The sequence below is a fragment of the Numenius arquata genome, chromosome 16, assembly GCF_964106895.1.
Source record: "Numenius arquata chromosome 16, bNumArq3.hap1.1, whole genome shotgun sequence".
Classification (NCBI taxonomy): Eukaryota; Metazoa; Chordata; class Aves; order Charadriiformes; family Scolopacidae; genus Numenius; species Numenius arquata.
The window spans coordinates 2823249-2848793 of NC_133591.1; the positions used below are offsets into that span (position 1 = coordinate 2823249).

At 51.8% G+C, this 25545-nt stretch overlaps 2 protein-coding genes across 2 annotated transcripts in view; both read right to left on the bottom strand.

The window, feature by feature from the left end:
- MYO18B (myosin XVIIIB) overlaps positions 1-7947 on the bottom strand; it is a 78767-nt gene extending 70820 nt beyond the window's left edge. The window contains exons 1-10 of the mRNA XM_074159675.1: positions 7902-7947; positions 6631-6693; positions 5725-5882; positions 4372-5115; positions 4048-4114; positions 3713-3825; positions 3320-3496; positions 2404-2602; positions 1471-1613; positions 466-566 (exon numbers count right to left, since the gene is read on the bottom strand). Coding sequence (XP_074015776.1) covers positions 466-566; positions 1471-1613; positions 2404-2602; positions 3320-3496; positions 3713-3825; positions 4048-4114; positions 4372-5115; positions 5725-5882; positions 6631-6667 — 1739 coding nt within the window. The 5' untranslated portion in view covers positions 6668-6693; positions 7902-7947. The remainder of the gene's footprint in view (positions 1-465; positions 567-1470; positions 1614-2403; positions 2603-3319; positions 3497-3712; positions 3826-4047; positions 4115-4371; positions 5116-5724; positions 5883-6630; positions 6694-7901) is intronic.
- A 1533-nt stretch (positions 7948-9480) lies between these two features.
- GRK3 (G protein-coupled receptor kinase 3) overlaps positions 9481-25545 on the bottom strand; it is a 79912-nt gene continuing 63847 nt past the window's right edge. Inside the window, exons 14-21 of the mRNA XM_074159320.1 lie at positions 25145-25211; positions 24825-24925; positions 23542-23608; positions 22988-23083; positions 20427-20589; positions 18693-18829; positions 17590-17703; positions 9481-17052 (exon numbers count right to left, since the gene is read on the bottom strand). Of these exons, the coding sequence (XP_074015421.1) occupies positions 16891-17052; positions 17590-17703; positions 18693-18829; positions 20427-20589; positions 22988-23083; positions 23542-23608; positions 24825-24925; positions 25145-25211 (907 nt within the window). The 3' untranslated portion in view covers positions 9481-16890. The remainder of the gene's footprint in view (positions 17053-17589; positions 17704-18692; positions 18830-20426; positions 20590-22987; positions 23084-23541; positions 23609-24824; positions 24926-25144; positions 25212-25545) is intronic.

Below are 25545 nucleotides of genomic sequence, written 5' to 3' on the forward strand. Positions count from 1 at the left end.
GCCCAGGGCCCCCTTTGCCTTCACAGTGATGTTCCCTGGTTGGGAAAGGCTCCCGTGGCTCTGCCCTGCACAGGGGGATGGATCCGGCACCAGAAACACCAGGACCCTTTGCCCAGGGCAGCCTGTGGATGCATAGCTTGTGGGGAAAGCCAGGAGCGAGCAGGGAAAGGGACCTCCACCTCATTTGATCAGCCCAATTTCAGTTTTAGTGATGGGAAAAATAAAGCACCAGAAAATGTTCCTGTTTCCTATAAAATCTCTAATATGCAAGTGTATAAAAATCACTGCAGCATCACCAATGTGATCACCCTCACAATCTCTTATCAGAGAGGTCTCAAAAACCACATCGCTGGAGCAAAATTGGGTATAAATCCCAGGGAGCCCCTTGGCGATGGGGGATACCCCTCAGCTGAGCAGCCAGGGGAGGAGCGGAGCCACCCGGTGCCACGGGACACGCACACCCACCTCTGTGCCGCATCCAGCCCCGCCAGCATCAGGGGGAAGACGTTGAAGCTGGTCTCTCCGTGGGGCTGCTGGGCGACGCGGCCCCTCTCCAGCAGCATGGTCTGGGAAGGGAGGGGAGGCAGGGGTGAGCGGCAGCCCCCAGCATGTGGGCAGGGACAGCCCCTTGGGACAGGGAGGAGAGGGGACAGTGGCACCCAGAGACAGGGAGATGCTACTGGGAGCTGTCAAGGAGGGGCTGGATCCCACGGTCCCTCTCCACCCCCAGAGGTCTGGGCAACGCGATGGCCCCAACAGAGATGCTACAGCCTTTGGATAAGCCACGGCCTGGAGATCAGCCTCCAACCTCATCAGTGCCAGCACTGACACCAGGAGTGAGTCCCTGCAGGGACCCCCCGGTTGTCCCATCCTCCCATGAACATCCCAAGAGGGTACTAGTGGTCCAGAGAGGGAATGGTCCCAGGAGCACATTCCCACTCCCGCGCAAGGACAGCCACAGTGGGCCATCATCTCCCTGCTGGTACCCGGGGCAGAGGAGGGGCAGCAGTGGGGCAGCAAAGAGAAGCCCCAGTGTTCCCCACAAGCGGACACTGGCTCAAGCCCCCTCCTCCATCAGACGAGGCCTGGGGGCACCGGCAGCGCTGATTAAAGTGCCTTTGCGTAAGAGTGATGGTGATAAAAGCCCCCAGATGCTTCTGCTCAAGGCTGATGTGTAAGGTGCTGCTAATGAAATGCTGAATTATACATTTCCTCATACACATTTCATTCCAGCGCTGCAGGGAAGGGGGGTGACGGGTTGGGGGGGACCCTGCCACGCTGCTGACGGAGCTCCTGCTCAGCTGCGATTTGGGGCATCTTTGCTCCAGGAGAAGCAGAGAGGAACATCTCTCCTCTCGTGTCCAGCCTGGCCGGGAAGCGCGGCACAGGGGTTGTTTTCCTCCATCCCAAGGACCCCCAGTTTCAGCCACAGCCCTCCCGTATCACCAAGTGACGGGGCTCACGAGGTACCTGGAGGTGAGCAGCAGTTATCCGACCAGTTGCACTGAAATCCAGCGACAGGACCATGGAGAAGCGTGTGGAGCTGCTGCTGTGGCCGGTGGTCACCGACCCAAAGGCTCCCAGGATTGTGAACATCGCCTGGATCTTCTCCACTGCAAAACCAGCACCCCCTGAGCCGCCCCGCGATGGCTGCAGCCCCACATGGCTCCGGTGCTCGCCGGGAGAGAGCCAGACCCCGCCGCCGCTGCACCAGCACAACCTCAGGGCTGCAAAGAGGCGCTGGAGGAGGCTTCTCCTCCTGGCTGCACCTCCGCCTGCTCCTCCCGGGGCAGCACAAGGGGACCCGGGACACCGGCTGGGCGTGGGGTTAGCATCCAGCACCCCAAGAGCACACGTGCCCTGGCGGGAAGGGGATGTGCCAGCCTGCCCATGCCTCCACCCTGCTCCAGGCCGTTCGTCAGCAGTTTGCGAGAGCGCGGTGTACCCAGAGCTCTCCCAAACCTCCGAAACCCAAACCTGCCCTCTAAAGCCACCGATTGCTCAACGGCGCTTCCTCTCGCGTCACCGGTAACTTGATCAGACGGGAAAAGTGCTGCCCCAAGCACGCAAGTAATTCCCTTCTGGTGCTTACTCGGGTGTTTATCACAACAGCAAATCTGTTGGGTCTGGGACGGGTGAGCGACAGTGGCACTCGCAGCCCTGCCCCTCGCCTGCCTCCTGGATGGCAGCCCCCTGGCCCCGCTGCACAGCCACACCGTGCCCTCGGGGCTTGGATCAGACCAGGAACGGGTCAAACGGAAGCCACCAGGTGGAAACAGCATCACCTTCACGTTGGTGTGCGCTCCCCAGCCTGCACGGACGGTCTCCGCACGCTGCCTCTGCCCAGCACCGAGCATCCCGCTGCCGGGGCTCGGAGCTCGCAGTGGCCACCCAGCCCCGTACCTGAGACCCTGCCGTCCACGCTGCCCGCCGTGCCCACCAGGTACTCCAGAGCACTCTGGCAGCACGTGGTCCTCCCGGCCCCGCTGCGCCCCAGGGGCACGATGGCCTGGTCCTGCCGCTGCATCAGCAGGTTTCTGTAGGCTCTCTGTGCCACCGAGCAGATGTGCGGGGGCACGTTCTCCCGCTTCCCCTTGAACGCCTGCGGGCAGGGAGAGAGTGGGAAAACACAACCTAAAACAGGCTTCTGGCAGAGAAAATCCTGAAAACGTTCACGCTTAGGCTGATGGTTTCTCCCCAGGATGCAGAACCCCCTGAGATTCGCAGGAGAAGGGGAAATGCCACCCAGCCCAGCCAACCTCGTCTCACTGCACCAGTGCCAGGGACCAGTTGGGGACCGACCCAGGGAACCCCCAGCAGGACCTGCTCCAGCTTGTCTGTGAGCAAAAGCTCTGCCAGGCACCAGAAACCAGAAAAACTGCTGTGCTGGGAGCAATGCCAAGCATCCCTGGCCCCGAGTGTCCCCAGCCCCGAGTATCCTCAGAACATCCCCAGCATCCCCTAGAGCATCCTCAGCCCCAGGCATTCCCAGTCCTGACTGTCCCCAGCCCCGAGTGTCCTCAGAGCATCCCCAGCCCCAGGCATCCCCGGCCCCAGGCATCCCCGGCCCCGAGCATCCCTGGTCCCAAGTGTCCTCAGAGCATCCCCGCCCCGAGCATCCCTGGTCCCGAGTGTCCTCAGAGCATCCCGGCTCCGAGCATCCCGGTCACCCTGCGACGGTCCCACGGTGCCATCTGCCGGCACCGCAGCGCCCGGAGCCCTCCGCCACTGTCCCCACAGTGCGGGGGGGTGGGGAGGGATCGCCGATTGCTTCCCACGGGAGATCCTGGCCTCTCCACAGTCTCCCCTTACTGCTCACCTTCCCCGAGCTGCTGCTGGCAACGAAGCTGGGCCTGATGGCCACCAGGCTGGCCCCGGCGTAGGTGAAGGGGAGCCGGGCCTGGTAGCGCTGCTGCAGCGTGTTCATGGCGCTGCACTCGTTAAGGCTGACGAGCGCGGCCAGGTCCTCGGCATAATCCAGGCTGGGGGGGTTGGTCTGCAGGAAGAGAGACAGAGCCCCCATCAAGCTCTGCCGTCGTGGCACGGGCTGTGCTGGACCCCACCACGGCATCTTGGAGCCATCCAGCTGGGGACGGTGGCCCAAGTGACGGGGCTACCCCGGCTCTAACCCCGCCTGGGGGCTGCCATGCGGCAGGCGCTGCGGGGAGGGCTCCCATCCCTGCGACCAGCCAAAAGCGAGGAGGGGGCTCACCCGCTGCACGCTGTCCTCGTCCACCTCGGTGACGCTGCCGTCCGCCTCCCGGCGCACCCTCACCCTCCCCGCCGGCAGCTCGGGCGTCCCCACGTCCGGCTTCAGCTGCGTGGCTGCAACGAGAGGCTGATGAGTCCCTCGGGGTGGCACGGCCGAAGCGGCTGCGGCACGGGGAGCTGCCGAGGGGCCACCGCCAACCGTGGCCACGCTGGGGCACGGCCATGGCACGGTGCCGGTGCAGCACCCGGCGCCCACCCTGCTCCCAACCCACAGCCAGGCTGGGCACAGATTGTATCTTCAGCCCTGGATAAGGAGGGCAGAGGAAGGCAAGTTACCCAGCGTGAATCCGTCCTGCTGGACCAGCCAGACCTTCTCCGCTTCGTACCAAACGTCCCTCGGAGCCTGTGGGGAGGAGAAAGGGGAATCGTGCAGGAACTGGTGGAAAACTGAGCCGGACAAACTGCATTTGCCTCACGGACGGCCACACTTCCAGCCAGAACCCCTGCCCCCCCTCTGCCCTCCTGGCCAGCCCCGGGGGGCACCTTCCCCCAGCCCCCAGCTGAGCCCATGGGAACGGGAGGAGCTGCACGAAACCAGAAAATGGCACCGGTGCCCCCAAAACACGGGGTAACAGCCCGGCAGGTCTGTGGACACGTTACCTGGTCCTTCTCCGTGCTCTCTCTTGACTCTTTGCTCTCTCCTGTCTCTTTGCAATCTCCTGGTGCCTCTTTACCCTTTCCCGGCTCTTCCTTCGCCTTCCCCTCCTCCTTTACCGCATCTTTGGACTTTTCTTGGATCCCTCCCGGCTCCTCCTTGAGCCCCTCTGACTTGTTTGTAGTTTTCCCAGGCTTTTTGATTTCCTTTGGCTCCTTCTTGCCACCTCCGACATCTTTCTTCATCTTCTCCGGCTCTTTCCTGGCCGGTCCCGGCTCCCTCTTGGCTCTCGCCTTGGCTGGGGGCTGCTCGTGGCTGGGGGGTGCCCCCTTCTCCTTCTTGGTGCTCTCCTTCGGCACGTCCCCCTCCTTCGCTGGGACTTGGCTGCAGCGCTGGGGTTCCTTGCTGGGTGCGGGAGCTGGAGTTGGGGGGCTGCCCCCCGGGGTGGGGTTCTTGGGGCTCTTCTCTGGGCACGATGGCTTCGCTGCCTTGGGAGTCTCCGGGCGAGGGGTCTCCGCTGGTTTGGGGGCAGCCGCTGCGGGGCCAGGCGTGGGGGACGGGGTTTTGCTGGGGGTGGCCCCTGGTGCAGCCTTCCCCGGTGGCGGGTCCTTGCGTGGGGGGGCCGGGACCCCCTCGTCCCCCTGTCCCTCTGCGTGCAGCCCGTTCTGCAGCGGCTGCCCCCCAGTGACCACCTCTCCTCGGGCAGCTGGGGGGTCCCTGGCCGGGGCCTCGCCGTTGTCCCCCGCGGGCTGCCAAACAAAGGAGAGGGGCCGGGTCCAACAGGGACAGGGCGAAGGACCCGTCCCCATCCCTGTCCCCAACCCGGTGCGGGATGTCCGTGCCATGCACATCCCAGCAGGACACACAGCTTGCTCCGGGCATGGTCGATGGCCACAGGTGGCTACCTGGGCCTGGCTGCATGGCTGCAGTCGGTGGTGACATCATCATCTTCCTCCTCCTCCTCCTCCCTCCACATCCTGTCCCTCCACCCGCCGGGTCCTGGGTCACCGCTCGGTGCCAAGCCCAGGGACGCCCCCCGCATTCCCCTTCCCGCGCTCAGCGAGCCGAACCCGCGAGCCTCACGCTCTGCTTAACGACTCGCTTTCCAATTAAGCAAGTCAGGAAGGGCCAAGTTGCGTTAATGAAGTCGCCGGCATTAATTACTCGAGGCTGGCGGCTGGCCAGGGCCGCAGCTTGCTGCAGCCGACGGAGCCCGGGCCTCGCTGTACGACCCACCTCGTGCCAAAAAAAAAACCCCCACCCCCACGTTGGGGGTCCTGGTGCCTTGGAGGGGACCCGCTTTGGGCTGGGGACAGATGGGGACACCCCGGCGCCGCGTGGGGTTCATCACCACTCACCTCCTCCTTGGCGCTCGCCTTGGTTTCCTTCTTCAGCTTCGCCACCTTGGCCTCCTTCTCCGTCTCCCGCACGAGCTGCTTGATGAACCCCCCCGGGATGACCGACAGGAGCAGGGGGGGGGCAGAAGGGGGTGGCCCCCGGTCCTCGTCCCGTATCTGTTTGCGGGAGCAGAGAGGGGGTTACGGGGCACGGCACGGGGACTGGACCCCCGGCAAAGCCAGCCCCACGGGGACATTAGCCACAGGAGCAGCAGAGCATCAGCATCCCGCTCTGCCGGCGGGGCCAGCGTGGGCATCTTGCAGGTTGCCCTGGGCCACCCGTCAGCAGCAGGCCGGCTGGGGGATGCTGTGGCGAGCAGGAGGAGAAGCACGGAGAAAAAAAAGCCCCGCGGAGAAGCGCCGAGGTTTCCGCAAGCCCCCGAGGGCTGGGCACCGTGGGGAGCCTGAGGCACCGCCAGCTCTGCCCAGTGCCCACGGGGGCAACCGTCCCGGCTGCAGCGAGTCACGAAGCCGTCCCCGGCATCACCGTGGCCACATGCAGACCTGCTCCAAGCCGAAACCCGGCCCCGCGTCCCGCGGCTCCCACAGCAAAGAGCTTTCCCAGCCGTGCCACCAGCAGCAGCGCCAGCACCAAGCCCTGCGGGGAACCACGTGCCCCAAACGGTGGCAAAATCACCCAAACCAGAGCAATGGGGCTGCAAACGTGCCCAGAGCCGGCGGGGTGGGACGCAGCAGGAGCAATGTGTGCGGGGAGGCGAGGGGACGCCGACCCCGGTGGCGTGGGGCAGGCTGGATGCGGTGTGTCCCCCCGCCTGGACCGGCTCTGAGCCCCCCCCGCCCCGGGGGCAGCCCACGAGCATCCAGCCCCGAAACGCCGCTGGTGCCAGCCTGGACTGAGACTTTCCTTCTGCTCCCAGAGCGCGAGGCGCGAGGAGATGGCCATGCCGGCGGTGAGGGGGGACGGTGCCGTACGGAGAGCCGCGGGGCCACGCTGGGTGCAGGAGGCAGAGAGAGAGAGGAGAGAGTTAGCCAAGGGCTCCCACTAGCCCCAGGACCGGCAGCACCATCACCTTGCTGGGCATTGCCCCAGCCTGAGCTCACGGTACTGACTGGAGAGGGACAGGAGGGGACATTTTAAGGTCCCTTCCAACTCTAACCATTCCATGACTCTGTGATTCTGGGGAGGGCACAGACACGTGCAGCCACCTCCAGGCCCTGGCATGGCACGGCAAGGGCGCAGGGGGGGGGGGTGAGGACGTGGGGGCACGGGGTGTTGGTGGCACCAGGGTGGTACCAGGACCCCGCTGCCCTGGACTGGGTGGCAGCAGGGTGGCCGCGGGAGCCCGCCCGCCTGCCCATCCGTCCGTCCCCCACTTCGGGCTGACCCCCCAGCTTCACCTGTCGAGATCATTCATGCACCGAGCGGGTCGGGGCTCGTCTGGCGTGCACAGGCGGCCCTATCTCCTTGTACAGTAAAGGGCAGGAGCACCGGGAGCGGCCAGGAGCCGGCTGAGGAATGTCACTTGCCTTCTCAGGCGGCAGCCCCGGCTGCCACGTGCCCTCGCTCACATCGGGGACCGCGCTGCCCCCACGCTGTCCCCCCAGCCGGGGGGTCCCTCCACCCTAGAAGCTGGCTCCTCGGTCCCCGCTCTGCACACGGGGAAACTGAGGCACGCAGGGGGACGTGCCTCGACCAAGCACACCGCATGGCACCAACGAGGGCCGTGGACCCCCATCGACACCCCTCTGTCCTCCCGCCCCTGGGAGCAGGATATGGCTCCATTTGGGCTACAGCCGCATGGCTCCGGTCCCCAACGCAGGAGACGGCAGGGGCTTGTTCCTGCTGCCCCCCAGGACTCGCTGCCACCCTGGGTGGGTGCCAAGAGCCGAGGCCACCGAGGGGTCCCAGGCCACCGAGGGGAGTCCCTGGCCACCGTCCCCGCTCCCATCGCAGCCCTCCCTGGGCTGGAAGTCGCCCCCGGAGCCGGGGCTGCCGCTATGGCCACCCATCCCCACCTAAAAATAGCCCTCCCCGTCCAGGGGCCCCGGGCTGCACACCCAAACCCCTCCGCTCCGACCCTGACCCGGCCCCCCCCATCCCGAATCCCACCCCCCCTTCCACAGCCCCCCCCCCACCCCCCCCGGAGCGACCGTACCTGGGTGGGGGGGCTACTGGCGCCGGGGGCTGGTGGCCCAGGCCGGTAGCGGGCTCTGCCGCCGGTGCGGGACCCGGGGGGGGGGGCGGAGAGGGAAGGCGAGGGGCGGGCGACCGGCGGCGGGGCGGCGTGTGCCTCCCCCCGCCATCCCCCCCCCGCCGCGGTGGCAGCTGAGGTGACACATGTCACTGCTAAAAATACCCGCGGCGGTGGCACCGGGGCCTCGGCTGGGGAGAGGGGGTGGCACGGCGGGGGTCCTCCCCTTCCCCTGCTCTCTTTGCACTGTGGTGTGTGTCGTCCCCCCCCCGCCCCCGCCTCCGGCCACGCGTGTTGGTGCCCCCCCGGATAGACGGCTGCACCCCACAGATGTGGGGGGAACCGCCGTGGGTTGACATGAGGCAGCCCAGGGGTGGTGAAAGAGGGGGGGGGGACGACACCCGGGCTGCCCCCCCCCCCACCCAGGGACTAGGGGTCAGAGCTCCGTCACGGGGGCACCCCCGGAGCACCCCAATTCCCCCCCGCTAGCCCCAGCCCTGGGATGGAGGGGGGGGGGGGGGGGGCGGGATGGGGAGGGACCCGAGAGCGGGGCCCAAAATAGCCTCTGGTCGTCGGTGGAAAGATAAAGTCACCGCCAACGTGGTCAGCAGGGGGGCCAGGGCAGCTGTGGGGGGGGGGGAGCAGGCAGCCATGCCTGCCCCATGGCGGGGGGGGGACCCTACATGCCAGGGGGGCCCCTGGCACCGCCATCCCCAGCCTCATGTCCCTGCAGAGCTCTGCTGGGGACAGAGGAGGGGTCACTGGGTGACCCCCCGGTGTCCAGGAGGACCCACGTCCCACCCGTCCCAGAGAAGCCACCACCAGCACCCGACACCCAGGAAGGGGTGGGGGGATGCAGGATCGGGCCCAGCCCCCCTGGGAAGGGGGAACCCACCCCCCACCGCTCCCCCGAAATGCTCCGTGGTCGGGCCCAGGGCATCAGCACCGGCGGCTGGAAAATCTCTGTTAATAAGAAAAGAAATAGGATGGTTAGTCTGGAGTCGCCTGTAAGGAGAGCGAGGGTTGCCCCGAGCAACACCCGTTAAAATACACCCCATTCCCAGCCAGGAATGGCACAAGGACACGCGTTTTGGGGTGATCCTTCATGACGGCAGCCTCGGGGGAGCCTGGCTGTGTGCGGGGCTCGCTGCCGGGGCACCCTGAGGCTCCGAGCATTGGGGTCCCTCACCCTCCTTTCGGAAAGCCACCCTTTGTCACCCAAAAACACACCTCCTAGTCCCTGCCAGGGCCATTTTTTGGTGCTGCCCCAGGGTCACCACCCCCAGGGTCACCACCCCCAGGGTCACCGTCCCACCCGCGGAAAAAGCATCAACCCATGGATGCTTCTGGGATCCACCCGTGGAAAAAGCACCACCAAACACCGCACACACCAACAACGGCTTCCCCGGCGAGCGAAGGGACTTACCTCTGGCCAGAGCAGATGCTGGGGGTGGGATGACGGACACATGGGGGTGCGGGGGTTCACCCAGCAGAGCCCCCCCCCCAATCCCCGCAGGGGGAAGGGGAAGGCGAGACCGAAAAGAACCAGGCGGCAGCGGACACGCAAAGGACGGTTTTTATTGGGGTTCCGGTCGTATGAGAGCAGTTGTACTGACCAACACACAGAAAGCAGCTCAGCTGGGCCAAAAACAACCCTTTTTAAAAATTTCCAAAAAAAAAAAAAAAATAAAATAAAATAAAAAAATAAAAATAATAACAATGGCGGAATTAAACTCAAGGGTGGCACATCAGTCACAAATCGCCGAGGACTGTAAACTCTGAAGATTAAAAAGTCTCTGGGAGGGAGAAAAGTGCTACCGGGACGTGCAGCAGCGTTACACCGGCACGGGGAGGGGACAAAGGGGGGGGGACGAGAGGGGGCACGTCCTCCTCCGCACAATAAATATGAAAAGAGCCAAGTACAGAAAACAAAGAATGATTCTCATAGATACAATATCTAAAGTTATTTACAGATACTGGCTTTGCTTTACCATTAAATTACACATTTGAAAACAGGTTCTCTTTCAATATATCTCTTTAAATCACTAGTCGCTATTCATGTCGATCTGCTCCTTTTTTAAATTTTTTTCCTCTTTTTTTTTTAAGGTTTGAATGTAGTCACTGAAACAGTGCTCGTAAAAACGCCTCTCCTTTAGGATGCTCTCGCTTTATTCTGTTTTTCAGACTCATTGTCGTTCGCCTGCTCTCTGATCTCTCCCTTTCCTTAAGGAAAAGATGCCCGATGCGACCGGGGAAGCCTCATCCCATCCCGCATCCCGACAATCCCGGTGCTACACCCCAGCATCTCTCTCCTTTCCCAGTCTGGAAATACATCGATTTACACAAACCGGGATAAATCCTGACCCTGGATGAACAACCAGCGTTCTTGTGCCCGTCCCCGGGATTTCTAAGGAAGCCCCAGTCGGGCACGGGTGAGGTTTGCGGCGCCGGGCTCGCCTCTATCCCAAATCTCGGCACGTTTCTGGTGGGTGATGCCAAAAAAAAAAAAAACAAACAAAAAAAAAAACGGGATTTTGCACCGGCGCAATTTTGCCACCGGCCTCTCCCCCCGTTCCGGGAGCTCCCTCAATGCTCCGGCTCACTCTCAGCCACAGAAATACACCACCATCAGGCAGGCGTGAGAAGGGGGAAAATGGAAAACCAGGCAAAAAGTACCACGGGGTGGGGAAGCAGCCACCCCCTGACCCCCCCCGTGGGAAAAGGTGGCCGAGCACAGCCGGCAAAAGCCACATTTCACCCTGGAGGGGTCACCGGGTTCAACCCCGAAGGGCACAGACTTTCCCCGTGGTGGGAACGACAAGCACGTGCTGTAATACCTGGAGTGCTCCTCAAACCGCGGGGGCCGCGGCCGCAACCGCCGTTATTTTTAGCAAATGAGTTAATCTGATGAATTTCCTGCCATTTTCGTACCTCGCTGGGGAAGGAGGTGCCCGCTTTGGTTATCTGCAGATGTGCCCGGCGGCACCGAACGCTTCTGGTGCCAGGGGCTGGCTCCTCGGGTGGTTTCAGGCTCAAAGTCCCGACACCCCCCGAGGGACAGTCCCCCGTGGGGTCCCGGGGGTGCCCACTCCCCTCCCGGGCTACGACCGGGCACCTGCCCTGGCCACCCAGCCCCGCAGGACACCCCTCCTGTCTTCACGGGCTCTAAACTTATTTTTAACCACCACGTAATCACCCTGAAACGGCAAAAACCATCCCCAGCACATACATTTTTGCCATCGCCGAGGCCAGAGCGTCCCGTCTCTGCCCGACACAAGGCTCCCGCGCTCAAACCCCACGGCCCCTGCGGGCTTCTCCCTTCCTCATTAACCTCGCAATTAAAGAGCTTTGCAAATACCTGAGCCGAAGCCTGACCTTTTTCAAATATCAAGCCGATTCCTTGCCCTAATTTAAGGTCATTCATTCTCGTTAACCCAGCACGGCCTCACGGGGATAAGAGCCTGCTCCCTGGAATGCCGAGGAATAAAAGGGAAAATCAGAAATACCAAACCGAGGGGTTTATTTGCACGTTTTTCCGATGTTTCTGCGCTTCGAGGTGGGCCTGACAGTGCCTGGGAGTCACTGATCTCGCCACAGAAGGGTGTCGGACAGACTGACGGCAACTATTTCGACTTTATTATGAAAAACAGAATAAAGCTGACCGATCCTGCTCGAAAGGAACTGCCACTTCTATACGTATACGGAGCAGAAATTCCGTGGAATGTCAGAAGTCAGAGAAACATGTATTTAATAAATAATATAAAATGCTTTTTTTTTTTTTTGTTAAAATAGAATTCTCGGATTTATACCTACATAGCATCGCAACCTTTACATAAACAAAATAAAGCTGAGTCTGTGATGATTAGTTTAACACAAAATAAAAATACAATTTAACAATAGTATTAAAACAGCCAATGTTCAATCCACACAATATGTACAACCATGGAATAGAAATCAACAGAAAACAAAAGTAGATTATCTCGAAATTCCTCAGACATTTGGCTATACATATGTTCTCTGTATATTTTAGATATCTAGATATCTTCCTTTTTTTTTTTTTTACAATATTAAAATTAATACTATGCTTTCTCAAAATAGGCTTCTCAGATATTTTTTTTTTTTCATTTGTAGAATTGCCTCATTCCTTCTATTAATCAACGCAACTAGAATTATTTACTTTTCTACTGTACACTTCAAAATAGTCCTTCCTCCATATATATATTTAGAGTGTGAGCGTTTCAGAGTTAAATTAACTGTGTCGTTGCCATCTGCTGCGGGGGGAAGAGCGCAACCCGCCTGCGGTACGGGGATACCTACGGGAAATTAAAGAATCTTTAGTCTTAAACCGGATCAGCTGCCAGGAACAGAGCAACACACGGAGCTCCAGGTGTTTCGGGGTTCACGAGCTAATTTACTGCCACGGGAGACCGTAAATGGAGGAAACGTTAACGAGCAAGTCATCACACGCGTCGGGGGCCTGATCCTGCCGGGGGCGGCAGGATAACCGGGACACACAGATTTGTTTTTAGCACCAAATACACGACATTTCCTATTATCTATGCACTGGACCGCAAACACCCGTTAAAACCAATCTGATGATCCTATTTCCTTCCCCCCCTCTTGACAGAAGTGGGAGAAGAAAAAAACTTCTGCGGTATTTCTAAAGGAAAGTTGTTGAAATTAAGGAGAATCGGAACACGACAAAGCCGAGGTCTATCACCACCACCCTCGCACAGTCCCTACCTGCCACGTTTCCCACCCAACTATTATTAGGGCGCTCGGAGCCTTTGTTTTTGAAGCTTCGTGGGGGAAAAACGATCCGGGAATGTCAGTGGGAGCTGGCCCAGCCCCAGTATTTACACCAGCGGGGCTTATCTCAGGGTGGCGGTTGGAGAAGCAACTCGTGAGGCTGCAGCCATGGACTTTGCTGGAGCGGTGACAAGACATAACGGTCAAACACAACTAATAGGAAGAAGCTGTGAGACAGAAAACTGGACAGCCTACACTTAGATTTTTTTAAAAAAAATTAGTAAATGTTCTTTTAACAGTTTCAGCTATTTGCAATATAATTCCCGAACAAATCTGAATAATAAAAATTGCCTAATTGCTACCTGCAATGATGGGACATCTCAGTGTCCAGGGAACACTGGCCAAGCTGGTGCCCAGCTCCAAACGGTTCCCCAGTCACACTCCACTTGCAGAAGGAGTAACTGGTCCTTTGCTTCTCCTGCGCTTCAATTTCAACTCATAAAAGTCTGATTTAGGCTAGAAAATAGGACAAGGGGTAATGGTTTTAAACTGAAAGAGGAGAGATTGAGATATGAGGGAGAAATTCTTCACTCTGAGGGTGGTGAGAGCCTGGCCCAGGTTGCCCAGAGAAGCTGTGGCTGCCCCATCCCTGGAGGGGTTCAAGACCAGGTTGGAGGGGGCTTGGAGCAACCTGGTCTGGTGGGAGGTGTCCCTGCCCAGGGCGGGGGGTGGCACTGGATGGGCTTTAAGGTCCCTTCCAACCCAAACCATTCTGTGATTCTATGAATTTGCTGCACCCCTGTTCTTGAAGCGAAACATTGATTTACAGCAACTCCCACGTACCAAAAACGCCACCCGGCCTCAGAGTGGAGGGAAAGGGGAAGAGGAAGGACACAGACCGGACCTGCAGATCTCCTAAAAGCCACTGCAAGCCCCACCAAGCCCAGCCCCTGCAGAAATTACACATCTTTCTACCGTCACATCTCTCCTGCGCTTGCTTTCCAGGGTCTAGTCTTACTGCATTTGTCAGCTTGTACGTCAGAGACAAAGAATAATTAGAAAATAATCCCCGCAGCACTGAAGGCATGTGGATGTGTCAAGGGAGTGTTTAATATGGCTCTATCTGGCTTGTAATTCTCTGTTTTGAAATACAAGAAACAATTCCCTCACATGCTTAATTCTTCAGTACGGCGGATTTTGTTTTAAAGGGCTTTCAGATAATTTGTTTAAAAATATGTGTTTAATCATTCACTCAGCTCTGTTGACGCCCGAAGCTCTCATTTGTTTTATCTTTACTTCCCTGAACATTAAAAAAAAAAAAAAAAAAAAAAAAAGAACAGAAAAGTCCTACAAACGTGGTCAAAATGAGTAAAAGACAAGACCACGCTCTCTGCGTTCAACAAGGCTTTGCACACATACAGCTAAAGACCCTCATGTGAAATAACACCACCAAGAATCTTTGTCCAAGAAAAAAACTTCAGAGAATTTGGTACCTAAACCAGGAACGAGCAGCTCGGAGCTGCATCTCATTATTTTGCTTTGCGGAATTCCAGCTCTCCCTCCACACCAGCAGATCCAGTCCCTTCCACGCAGAACCCCGCTTTGTTATTGGGATCCCAACTTCCACAAGATTTTCACTACCGTAATCTCTCCTTCTCTCCTAACAGCACAGTCACACGTGAGTCACAAATATAAAGCTTTTATAAATTGTCAATACATCAGTTGACTAAAGAAAAACAAGTATTTTACTATTCCGCTCCTGCCGCGTACCCGGAACAAGGCAATATGGACCATGCCAACGAGCATGTTCTAGGGACAACTCAAGTCCATTACGCTTCAAAACATGCATATTTCCGTAAATCAATACACAGCCTTCATTTCATATAAAATCTATGGTTTTGAGGCACAATATCCCAATTGCAGATCCGTCCCTCCCCTCCTCACAGACCTCAGCACCCGGAATCTATGGGATCGCTGCATCAGAAACCGCACAACTCCAGCAACAAGGATTTAGCGTCAAAAGCAACCGTGGAAAATAACTAAGAGAGAAGAACGGAACTGAAAACGAACTAGGAAAGTATGAATAAGTTACATGAGAACAAAGAGTGATCTTTACCACAAATCTGAGGTTGTTTTTTTTTTTTCCAAATCAAGAAGAAAAATAAGGGCATTGCATGGTATTGTAGGAAAAGCTTAACAACGTCCAGGGCACAGTCAGTGCCATTAAAATGAGACCTTTTCTGTGCCCCACCTCGGGAAATACCACAACTGCTCCTTACGGAGGATGCTGAGATGCTAAACCAGTAAGAATGACAGAGAAGCTGGTACTCTTTTTACAGAGTAATTTCAAAAATAAATGGGGAAAAAAAAAAATCATTAAAAGATATCACCTGACTCACAGGGGGTATCTTCCAAAATGCTTTTTTCCTTTTATGCTGCACCAGGTGATAAGTCAGAGTTCGCCCACGTGCGAAAGCTCACGCTGTGCAGAGTGAAGCCACTCCCACTTCTAGAAGCAAATACATCCGATTTTATTACAACTGTATTCAGGAGAAGCAAATGCTTTCAAAATAATTCTCCTATTTTTGCCAATTTGTACTTTTTCTACAAGGAAAGAGGTCCAGAACTCTGTGGTTATCTGTCAGCAGCAGAAGGCAGACAAACCGTGCGCGCCGGGGAGGGGGCAGAGGAAGCCGTTGGGGCAACTTCTCCCATTTACGGAGGTGCAATTCCCATCGCCTTTAGGGATGACGGGAGTCGTACCGCCGTAATTAGGCAGAAAACGTTCTGGAAGGTGTTTACTGAAACAGAAAAAAAGCTTAAGTTAAGCCCTGACCTATCTCTTACAAAACACCACAATAACCAGGGAAAGGCTGACTTCACATGCTTAAAGCTGTCTAACAGTGAAGAAATTATATCTTTACTTTAGCAAGAGTTTCGACACAACACGACTGATGCCTCAAGTAGAACTGATATAAATCTGGAGTTTGACCAGCTCGTTTTGTCAGTTCCATCCTCAAGTATTCTCAAGACTGGTTTGAACGCGGACAGTTTGAAACTCCCTAGAAAAGAGAACTGGAAATCCTTTTGCGAGCCGAGCCGTGGGATGTGCGCATGAACCCCCTGAGCTGAGCTACAGCCCAAGCCTGGGACAGCTACGCTACAAGAACACACTCGCTGAGTGGGTTTTTTTGTGTACAACAGAGAAGGATCCACAAGTCCCGTAACTGAAGAGCGATCCAGAATACGTACCGAGGTACCCAGACACTTTAACCCAGCACATGCACTAGAATGCATTGGATTTGAATAATTTCTTTTTAATCTTTAAAAAGTGCAGTTGACCTGAAATGGAAAAGAACTGTCTTTATGTTCACTGTAAACTTGTCAAAAGGAATCTGCTCTTTTAAAAACTGTGCTAAAATAGTCAATTTATACAACAGAGCACTAGATGAAGCTACCATAAATTCCTCTTCACCAATTATTACTCTATTGTGTCAGTTATAGTACTGCATATACGTAGAAGAAGCAAACCGGTGGTAGCTACTATTAGTGAGTACAACAAACCAAGTGAATAATCTGAGTTCAACGTTTCCATGAAGTAGCAATAACATTTAAACCACAGGACAGTTAGAATTCAGTACGTTGAAGTGCATAAGAGTCACACTGTTGATCATCAGCAGTATGGAGAAAGGTTATTAGAAAGTCAGCAGTAATGGTCGGAAAGAACATGGCAACACGACAGATTAAAGGTTATCCAACATGGCAAGTCTGCAGCTCCTTCCGCAGCTGAGGGGCCTGCGGGTATCGCGCACAGAAGTGTCGTCCCAGCCAGCAGTAACCACTTCAGTCTCCAGGCTTGGTACGCACCAAACGAGGGTATTGCAGAGAAAAAAAACAGTTATCTTCCTTCCATCAGTAGTTCTAGAGTAACGGACCAGGGTTTAGACACCACCAGGGTGCAGGAACGCGTGGGAGAAACATCCAGCCTCTGCGCTTGGTCATTTCCAGAGCTGCCAGGAGCATGAATTCACTTGCCATTGTTCCAGTCTCTCCACAACCTCCAGAGACAGAGTTCTGACATTATCCCACGCTGTAAACATCTAATTCTTCCTCTTCTAAGCGGATCCCGCGTCCGGGATCGCACAAAGTCATTCATAAGGATTGTGTGAAACTCAGCAAGTTCACAAAGTAGCTTTCCCTACGTGAACTGTGTTCTCTGGTTCTCCTACAGCCCATTGCTATTCCTGTGGCTGAGCGGTGGTTTTGAAAGCTCTACAACTGTTGAGCGAGATTTATTGAGAAACTTTGGAGCCCGACGCAGCAACCTCTGTGCCTCAGTGAAAGCTTCTGTCAGCTCTTTTTTCCACTGAACAAATTCTGGGTCACTCTGAAAGAGATACAGAAGTAGTTTGGCACTTCATAGTAAACTGCCAACAGCGTCTTCTCTCTTAGATAGCACTTTTACGCTACTTAATTTAATTTTCCAAAGGAACGAGTAACTTTGGATACGGAAAATGCACAGCCCTTTGCTTCCAGCAGCAACTACAAGATGTTTTGAGGACTTGTGTGCTTTCTCCCTCACAAACACATCACCTACCCTGAACTAACTGCAGCGAGACACGTGCCAACGAGGCTTTCGAAGCCCACGTGGGTTGAGAAGTTTTGAAGATTTTAGCTATTCACTAAACTGAACTCATTTGGGCCCAATCGCCATTGAAATCCGTGACAGAAACCGGCACGGCTGCAGCTTTCTTGCGTTCAAAATTCAAGCGGGACTAAAACTTTCCAGTTTTGCTTAGGTTCAGCTTCGCTTTATAAAGTGCGCTCAAGTCAATACATCACGGGAGGACCTGAAAAGCTTTTCAATCACTTGATCATACGCAAAACAATCCCATTAACAGTTCCTGAAAAACAAGCGTCTCACCTCACATTGTAGGACAAACTGTTTTCCTCCTTTAATTCTCAGTAAGATGCACTTCTTGTCTTTAATTTGTGTTTCTTCAACAGATACTATTTGTTCCATTGTCAGTAGGTTTTGCTGCAGCATTTGCAAAAATAAAGCAGAGGGATGATTAAAAAAACCAAACCTGTTGCCCATCAAATAAAGCCACTATCTAATTTTTCTGGACTACCCACGTAAATCAAGTTATGGACATTAACAGTCATTACACAAACATTTCTTTATTTCTGAAGGCTGGGTCATGAACTAAAGATAGATTATAAGGTAAGAGAGAGATTTAGCAAGGGGCCTGGTTGCTTCAACAGAGACAATGAAATATAAGCTAAGAAAGCCAGTAATGACAGCATGAAATAAGAATCTACAAATAGGTGTGTCTACAAACAAAATATTCACCATTTTCCCTCAAGAGAGTTGCATATAATTTTATTTTTTTTCCAAGTATTACTGCTGTTAAAAAAAAAAAGAAAGGATGAAGGATGATCTTACTACTTTCAAGAGCTGAAAGGGAATATTTTAGCACTATATCCTTACAGAGAAACAAACACACACAACAGTTTGCAGAAAAGCTTTCCCTACAGACTGTAAGAGGAGAACAATATTTTGAAATTCCCAAACCTTACTTAACTAAATATAAAAACGTTCTGCCTAGCACATGATCACAGCTGGACTAAACTAAAGTTACTATAGCATTTTCTTTGAAATAAAATGCTATAGCATTTATGACCTTACCAGTTTATGTTTTTTTGTATAAATAGTCCAGAGGTCCTAAATGAAAAACAACACCATGAACTACCAAATTCTTTCAAAAACATAACAAAACAAACAGGTTTCTCAAGACAGCTTTACGTTTCCTCAGTGCCGTGTAGCTACCCATTAACTAAAGCGATACTCAAGATAAGTTTCTCAAATCCACCAGTTGTTTACTCAAACAAAACTCTGCTTCCACAGGAGGTCTGTCTGAGTACAAGTTCTCTGATTTCCCTCTATATCCACCTGGATTTTTTTCCCTCCAAATCCTGCCTTTCACGCCCCTGGAAGCCGCTGCTCTCCCCAGTAACCTCACTCACCCGGGACTCTCCTTCTCCTCGCCATTCCAGCCGGTTTGGGAAGAGGTAAAAGTATCGCCGTTGCCACTGAGTCAAGAAGGGGTTCCCCAGTTTCAGCATGTACCCATGCATGATGCAGTCCTTCCCAAGGGCATAATCTGTAACGAGAGGAGGCGTTACTGTGCAAACCAAGGTACTGCCTCAAAGCGTTCTGCAAATGTACTGGGTCCAGTCCTCTTCAATATATTCATCAATGGCCTGGATGAAGGGATGGAATGTACCCTCAGCAAGTTTGCTGATGATACAAAACTGGGAGGGATGGCTGACACACGGGAAGGCCGTGCCACCATACAGCGAGATCTGGACAGGCTGGAGAGCTGGGCAGAGAGGAACCTGATGAAATTCAACAAGGGCAAGTGTAGGGTGCTGCACCTGGGGAGGAATAACCCCCTGCACCAGGACAGGTTGGGGCTGACCTGCTGGAGAGCAGCTCTGAGGAAAAAGACCTGGGAGTCCTGGTGGACAACAGCATGCCCATGAGCCAGCAATGTGCCCTGGTGGCCAAGGCGGCCAATGGCATCCTGGGGTGCATCAGGAAGAGTGTGGCCAGCAGGTCGAGGGAGGTCATCCTCCCCCTCTGCTCTGCCCTGGGGAGGTCCCATCTGGAGCACTGTGTCCAGTTCTGGGCTCCCCAGTTCAAGAAGGACAGGGAACTGCTGGAGAGGGTACAGCAAAGGGCTACAAAGATCATTAGGGGTCTAGAACGTCTCTCTTACGAGGAAAGGCTGAGGGACCTGGGTCTTTTTAGTCTGGAGAAGAGAAGACTGAGGGGGGATCTGATCAACACCTATAAATACTTAAAAGGCTGGGTGTCAGGAGGATGGGGCCAGCCTTTTTTCAGTGGTGCCCAGTGACAGGACAAGAGGAAACGGGCACAAACTGGAACATAGGAAGTTCCACCTAAAACATGAGGAGGAACTTCTTCACTTTGAGGGTGGCAGAGCCCTGGAAGAGGCTGCCCAGGGAGGTGGTGGAGTCTCCTTCTCAGGAGACATTCAAAACCCGCCTGGACATGTTCCTGTGCAACCTGCTCTGGGTGGACCTGCTTTGGCAGGGGGTCGGACTACATGATCTCCAGAGGTCCCTTTCAATCCCATATTGTTCTGTGATTCTGTGAAATGTGCTACGTTGAGAAAGGAGAGAGTCCTGGACACAACGTGACTTGGTACGTCCTCACCAGGCACAGACACACACAGAGACAGCTCTGCCTTAATTACCTGAGCCGATGCGGCTGCAGTGGACTAACCAAGAACAGGATTTGGTTCTTAAAGAAGTATCTTATTAACTATTAAAATAATTGTATATGGCTATCCAAAGTTCAGAGTTTGTGATGCATGACCCTTGCGCAAACAAGCGATGCTTGCTGTAAAGGACCTCCCGTTTTCCTTCCTGGATTCTTTCTCACAAAATCAAATCCCACATTCTCTTTTCTGAGCATACACCACAAACAGAAAGGATGAAAGGCTGTACATGATAATCTTTAAAAGAGAGTACAAAAGATTTTTCCAAAACATTATGTCATCATACAGCGTTTCAAAACACTCAGAAATGTCTTAAGAAAGGTGATACTGACTAAATGAATTCTAACAATTACTGGTGAATGACAGTAATATCAGAGTCTGCTGTGTGAAACTTCCAACACATGAATTACTATCAAGCAGCAAAAGATGAAGAGAAGTGTATTTGACGGATTACCTTCCTCGTGGCCAAGCTGCTTATTTTTAGCCCTTTTTCTGGCCTCAATTTTATCCGTGTCTGCATTTACTGCATCATAAACAGTTTCTGCTACTTCTTGCTGCCAACGCTCCGATATTACCAGCGGGAAGTTCTTATACAATTCCTGGTCACTATCAAGCAACTTGCAAGAGAAAAAAAAAAAACACAAAACCCCAAAATTTTAATAACTTTTACTATATTTATCCCCAATACATAATAGTTACCCACCGAACAGTATTCTTCTAAAAGATGTATTGAACTCTAACCTTACCAGAATGGGTGCAAACAAGAGAAAACACAGATAATAATTTAAGCAAAGATATTAATTTATATAGAGAGAACAGGCCACCTGCTCAAAACTCAACATTGTCCCATAATGTCCTGCTTTACTCAACATTGTCCCATAATGTCCTGCTTTACTCAACATTGTCCCATAATGTTCTCTAGACTTTACATTTAAATAATTGCTTAAATGTAAGCAGCAGTATTAACTTTCTTGCATAATCAATGTTAACAAAATGTCTTAATTGCGTTAAACACTTTCTCAGCACAAAAAATTCCATTAATAAATGAAAAGATACCTTTTACACCACGATGCCTTCCATATTTCCAGAGCTTAATGTTCCATTCTTAATAATTAACCTTCAAAATTCAGCAGTGCATGCTGCAGACCTCAATTTTCCTGTTGTACAGATTCTTTTCTCCCCTAATCCTTAACTTTAGTGCTTGAATTGAATTGCACTGAAGGAAACTAAAATTACTGGGTCTTCAGGAAGGACTGTTTGTTGCTGGACACAGCCACATTCTGCCTTTAGCCACAAGGCACTTTGATGCAGCACAAAAAGCAATCAACGTTTTTTCCTCATAAAATTATTAGAGATGATCAATGTTTTCCCTATAAAATTATTAAAGGTTTTAATTAATTAACCTAAAGCCTTGCTCAATTCTCCTTCTGCAGCCAGGCCAGATGCTCCCAGAGTGGGTCTTCTCCTTTTCAGAGACCCACAGCTGTACCACGGTGGGAAAACACATGCTGGATCTGAAGCCAGAAGACTTCTCCGCAAATCTGCTGAGTGGCTTCCAGGGACTCCTGATGGCATCCGAGGAAGAGGGGAAAGCCACGGGCATCCACTGGTGGCTTTCCAGTTTGTAACCTCAAGGAACACGTGCTCTCCTCAGTGTCACAGGACACTCTGGAGTATAAATATAATCCGCAGGGGCGAGGGAGGTGAGCAAGGCACTCAAAACTGGCATCCTCACGGGCAGAGGCGGCTCCTGACACCTTAATGGAAGCTCCGGCTGCAGCTGACTCAAAGGCAGGAATTATTCAGTCCCTTCTAAAAGACTGTGACATCCCAGTGGAAGCGCAGAGCAAAGCTGTACATGATACCCCTCACTGACTCAGGGCTAAGAATAAATTTACCTTATAGGCAGCCTGAACAAAGATTACATGCAAGTGATCTGGCTCCAGGGTTTACAGGCCTTGCTGAGAATATCTGATCCCCTCAATAAATAAAAAGACCACCTGGTTTCTCCTTGCAAAATGTTCCTCCCAGTTATGGCATTCCAGAATTGCAGGTAACTGGAATCCTGTCAGACTAACTCCGATGCTGAAGATCTGGAGTATTCTGGGATAAAGAACATCTTGGATTCTCTGCATTTCTCTTTGAACACGTAAAATCTTTTCTGTGCCAACTTCTGTAATTACAGCAGGTGACACTGACAGACAAGTTCCTTTTTAGGCACAGCGAGTACTTAACATGTTTTTTTGCTTATAAAGTTTAGAGCAATTACTTTCTCTCCTGACTCACTTCTGTAATAACAAGAATAAAGTTTGATCTACTGAAGAAATGTATGATAAAAATAATGGACGGGACAGACCCAAGCCAAGCGCTGATACACCCATTGAACCAAAGGACCAGGGAGGCTTCAGAAGAGGGGACGAACACGCAGGGTATGATACACCACCTCCACACAAGTCAGAAATGGGCCAGCACCTTCAGCTTCTCCTTTTTTTTCCTTTACGTTGTTTTCATTAGATTTTGGATAATATCAGAACCTGAAAGTTTCTTTTATCCCTTTTCTAACTTATAAAGTCGCTACCATTAATGCACAGGTTTGTCATTTGTAAGAGTTTTCCACTGCACTCTCTGATCAGGAGGTAACGCTATTAAAATAAGATTTAGTTCATTTAATCCAAGCTACCAGAAACAAATCACAACTTTTAAAACTACAAACCATTAAGTGTTCCTGAAAACCTGAGGACTTCCCAAAAGTTCTCTGACCATTTGAAATATCTGCCTTATCTTATCAAACTTTTGATAGGAAGGTAGATTTCAGTCAATCTAAAAAATAAAACATAAGGATTTGGCAAGCAGCCACCCAGCCCAAGCCACCTCTTTCAGCATGGATTAAGTTTTCAAACTTGAGAGCAATTCCTTGCACACTCAGTAGCCCCTGAAGCCAAGGAATGGCACGTTCACAGGAAAAGTTAAGCACAGCAGTCACAGCGCCGTTCTCTATCATTTAAAGCTCTGTACCTTAATGCCTTTAGTGTCCTCTTCATCAAACGACCCAATATCAAAAGCATCTGCTGCATTTACTTCTCCCCGGGGAGGAATCAATGGTGGAGGGTACTAGAAATTAAAAGCAGCGTTAATTAAAGACAAATTAAATAATGGACGTTATTTAAATCCATTCCATAGATATATAGGGCCTTTTGATTTTTTTGCACAAATTACACATGACCATGTAAAATATGTGCCTTGAAAGTAAACTTCAGGGCAAAGTTCTCCACTTCTTTAATACACAGTCCTCCAAAAATTCAGGGAAAAAACCCTACAGCTTAGAGACAGCAAAGCAGAAGAAACCATGAAGTCAACTGACACCGAAAAAATAATAATTCAGTACTACTGATCAGAAAGAGTTGTAGTAATGAATATATAGTGGTTTTCAGCAACAACCCTCCACGTATTCGTGCAAATGAGTTCATATGCCAGAGACTGGAACTCTGGAGTTTTCTGTCCATTACCTATTTAGACTTATTTTCTTTTTATTGCTTTACCAAGCTAAGGTTACTATCTTCATCCTTTACCTTTTGTAAATAGACTTGCTGCCAATCAATGCCTTTGAAGAAAGGATGTTCTTTTACTTCTTGTGCACTGCAAAATAAAAGTATAGAATCATAGAATTGTCTAGGTTGGAAGGGACCTTTAAGATCATCTAGTCCAAGTAACTGAGGTCAACAAAATGAAGGGGCTTCTCTAATGTAGTTGAGAAATAGAAAGCCTTCAAAAGGTCATATTTCTATCACTTGAAAACATCGGTGAAATGCTCTTTTTTTTCAAGGAAAAAAAAGAAACAGTCTTCTTAAGTAAACAACAAAAGAGAAGACTTTCATGTGGAAACACTGGAAATAGCGCTGTAGGTCTGGGAAGGAACTGCTCTTGTTGTGCTACAGTATTCCTTCATTTCAAACAACAAATACTCGTCTGTTGTCAGATCCCAGACGCTACTTCTAAGTACGAGCTCATCCCGCTCCAGTTTCTGTTATACATATATTTTATGGCAAACTAAGCAACTGCTTGATAGGCCCAAGGCTGAAATCTCAGGTCATTATCATAGAAGGCTCCACGATATAAAACCCTCTGAGTATCTCACTGGAATTAGGGCCAGTCTCAGGTGTGATTATCAATTAACTGCTACCACACATTGTTAATGGTTTCTCAACAGTTATTTACTCCTCTCTGTTTTCTCTCTCTAGTCTCACACGAGGCACACACTGGCTTTTTAAATAGGTGATACCAACAATTTCAGGTAACGGCTCTAAGTAAGGTCACCTTGGCAGAAGAATGTACTGTTTTGTAGTCAATAAACAAACAAAAATATGCCCTTTTCCTTAGAATCATGAAATGAAACAGGGAGATCTGGCAATAGAGGCAACCCGAAAAGAAGCAAGTGTTGAGAGTTTTTCTGTGCTTGGTGGGTTTGGGGTTTTTTGTGTGTATCATTACAGCTACAATATAAGCAATAAATTTTAGCCATCAATATGTGGGAATCAAGTAATATGACTTCATGCCAAAACAGATCAGGCAAAAACATAACACCACCACAGGGATGAGAGGTATCAACCCCATCCAATATAAGCATGACTGCAGAGAACACGGAGAAAGCCCTTAATGAAAGAAATTGTCCAAAAATTTGTCCAAACCATAGGAAGATGAAACGTAGTAACATGCAACACCACTTTTTAATGTTCTCTTTCCAAAATTAAAATCATCACAACAGAAAGCAGATTTTTACTTGAAATGAATTAAGACATTTACCGAGAAGTGGAATTTTTTAAAGGCAGCGGTCCAAGGAGAAGACAACACCTACCTTCTTCCTTGGCATCCCAGTCTCTTGCTAACATCCCGTTGCAGGAGCCCTTCCAAAAGGGACTTCAGTTCAGGAGAAAATGAATCTGGTAGCTCCACATTCTATGAAAAAAAGAAATACAAGAAGACATATTTAGTTATAGAAGTAGTGTGATCTTCTTTCCCCACATAGGAGAGTAGCTTTTCTTTGGTAGTGTTTGTAAACAACTCTTCCATGTGTAAATACAGCTTTCTCACAAAGCAGGCTATAGATATGGTCCCAGTTTTTAGAGGAAATGGGAATTTAGTAAACTAGAGGAACGTAACTGCAAGGATTCTTACCACGGTGAGCGTCATCCGGTCAATCTCATGCTTATCTTTGGTTTTGTGCTGTCTGAAAGGACTGTGACTGCAGAAATAAGAAAAAAAATGCACTAATCAATGTAAAGCCATAACGTATCAGGTTATTTCAGCTGTGGCAACCCCAGGAAGGAGCGTAACATCCTTTTAGTCCCATTATTCCACCTCATCAAGCCTGTCCTGCCAAACAATAAAACAAGTAGTAAAATATTTAGCATTTAAAATGAAAAATGAGACTTTACACAGTAGCCTACTGTGGCTACTAGCTATCTACTACAGCTTATCCAAAAAGAAACCCCTGAATAGCTATCACGACACTGATATTTAAAAACATCGATCTATATACGGAAACTGAGTACGACCTACAGAACTCACCACTCATC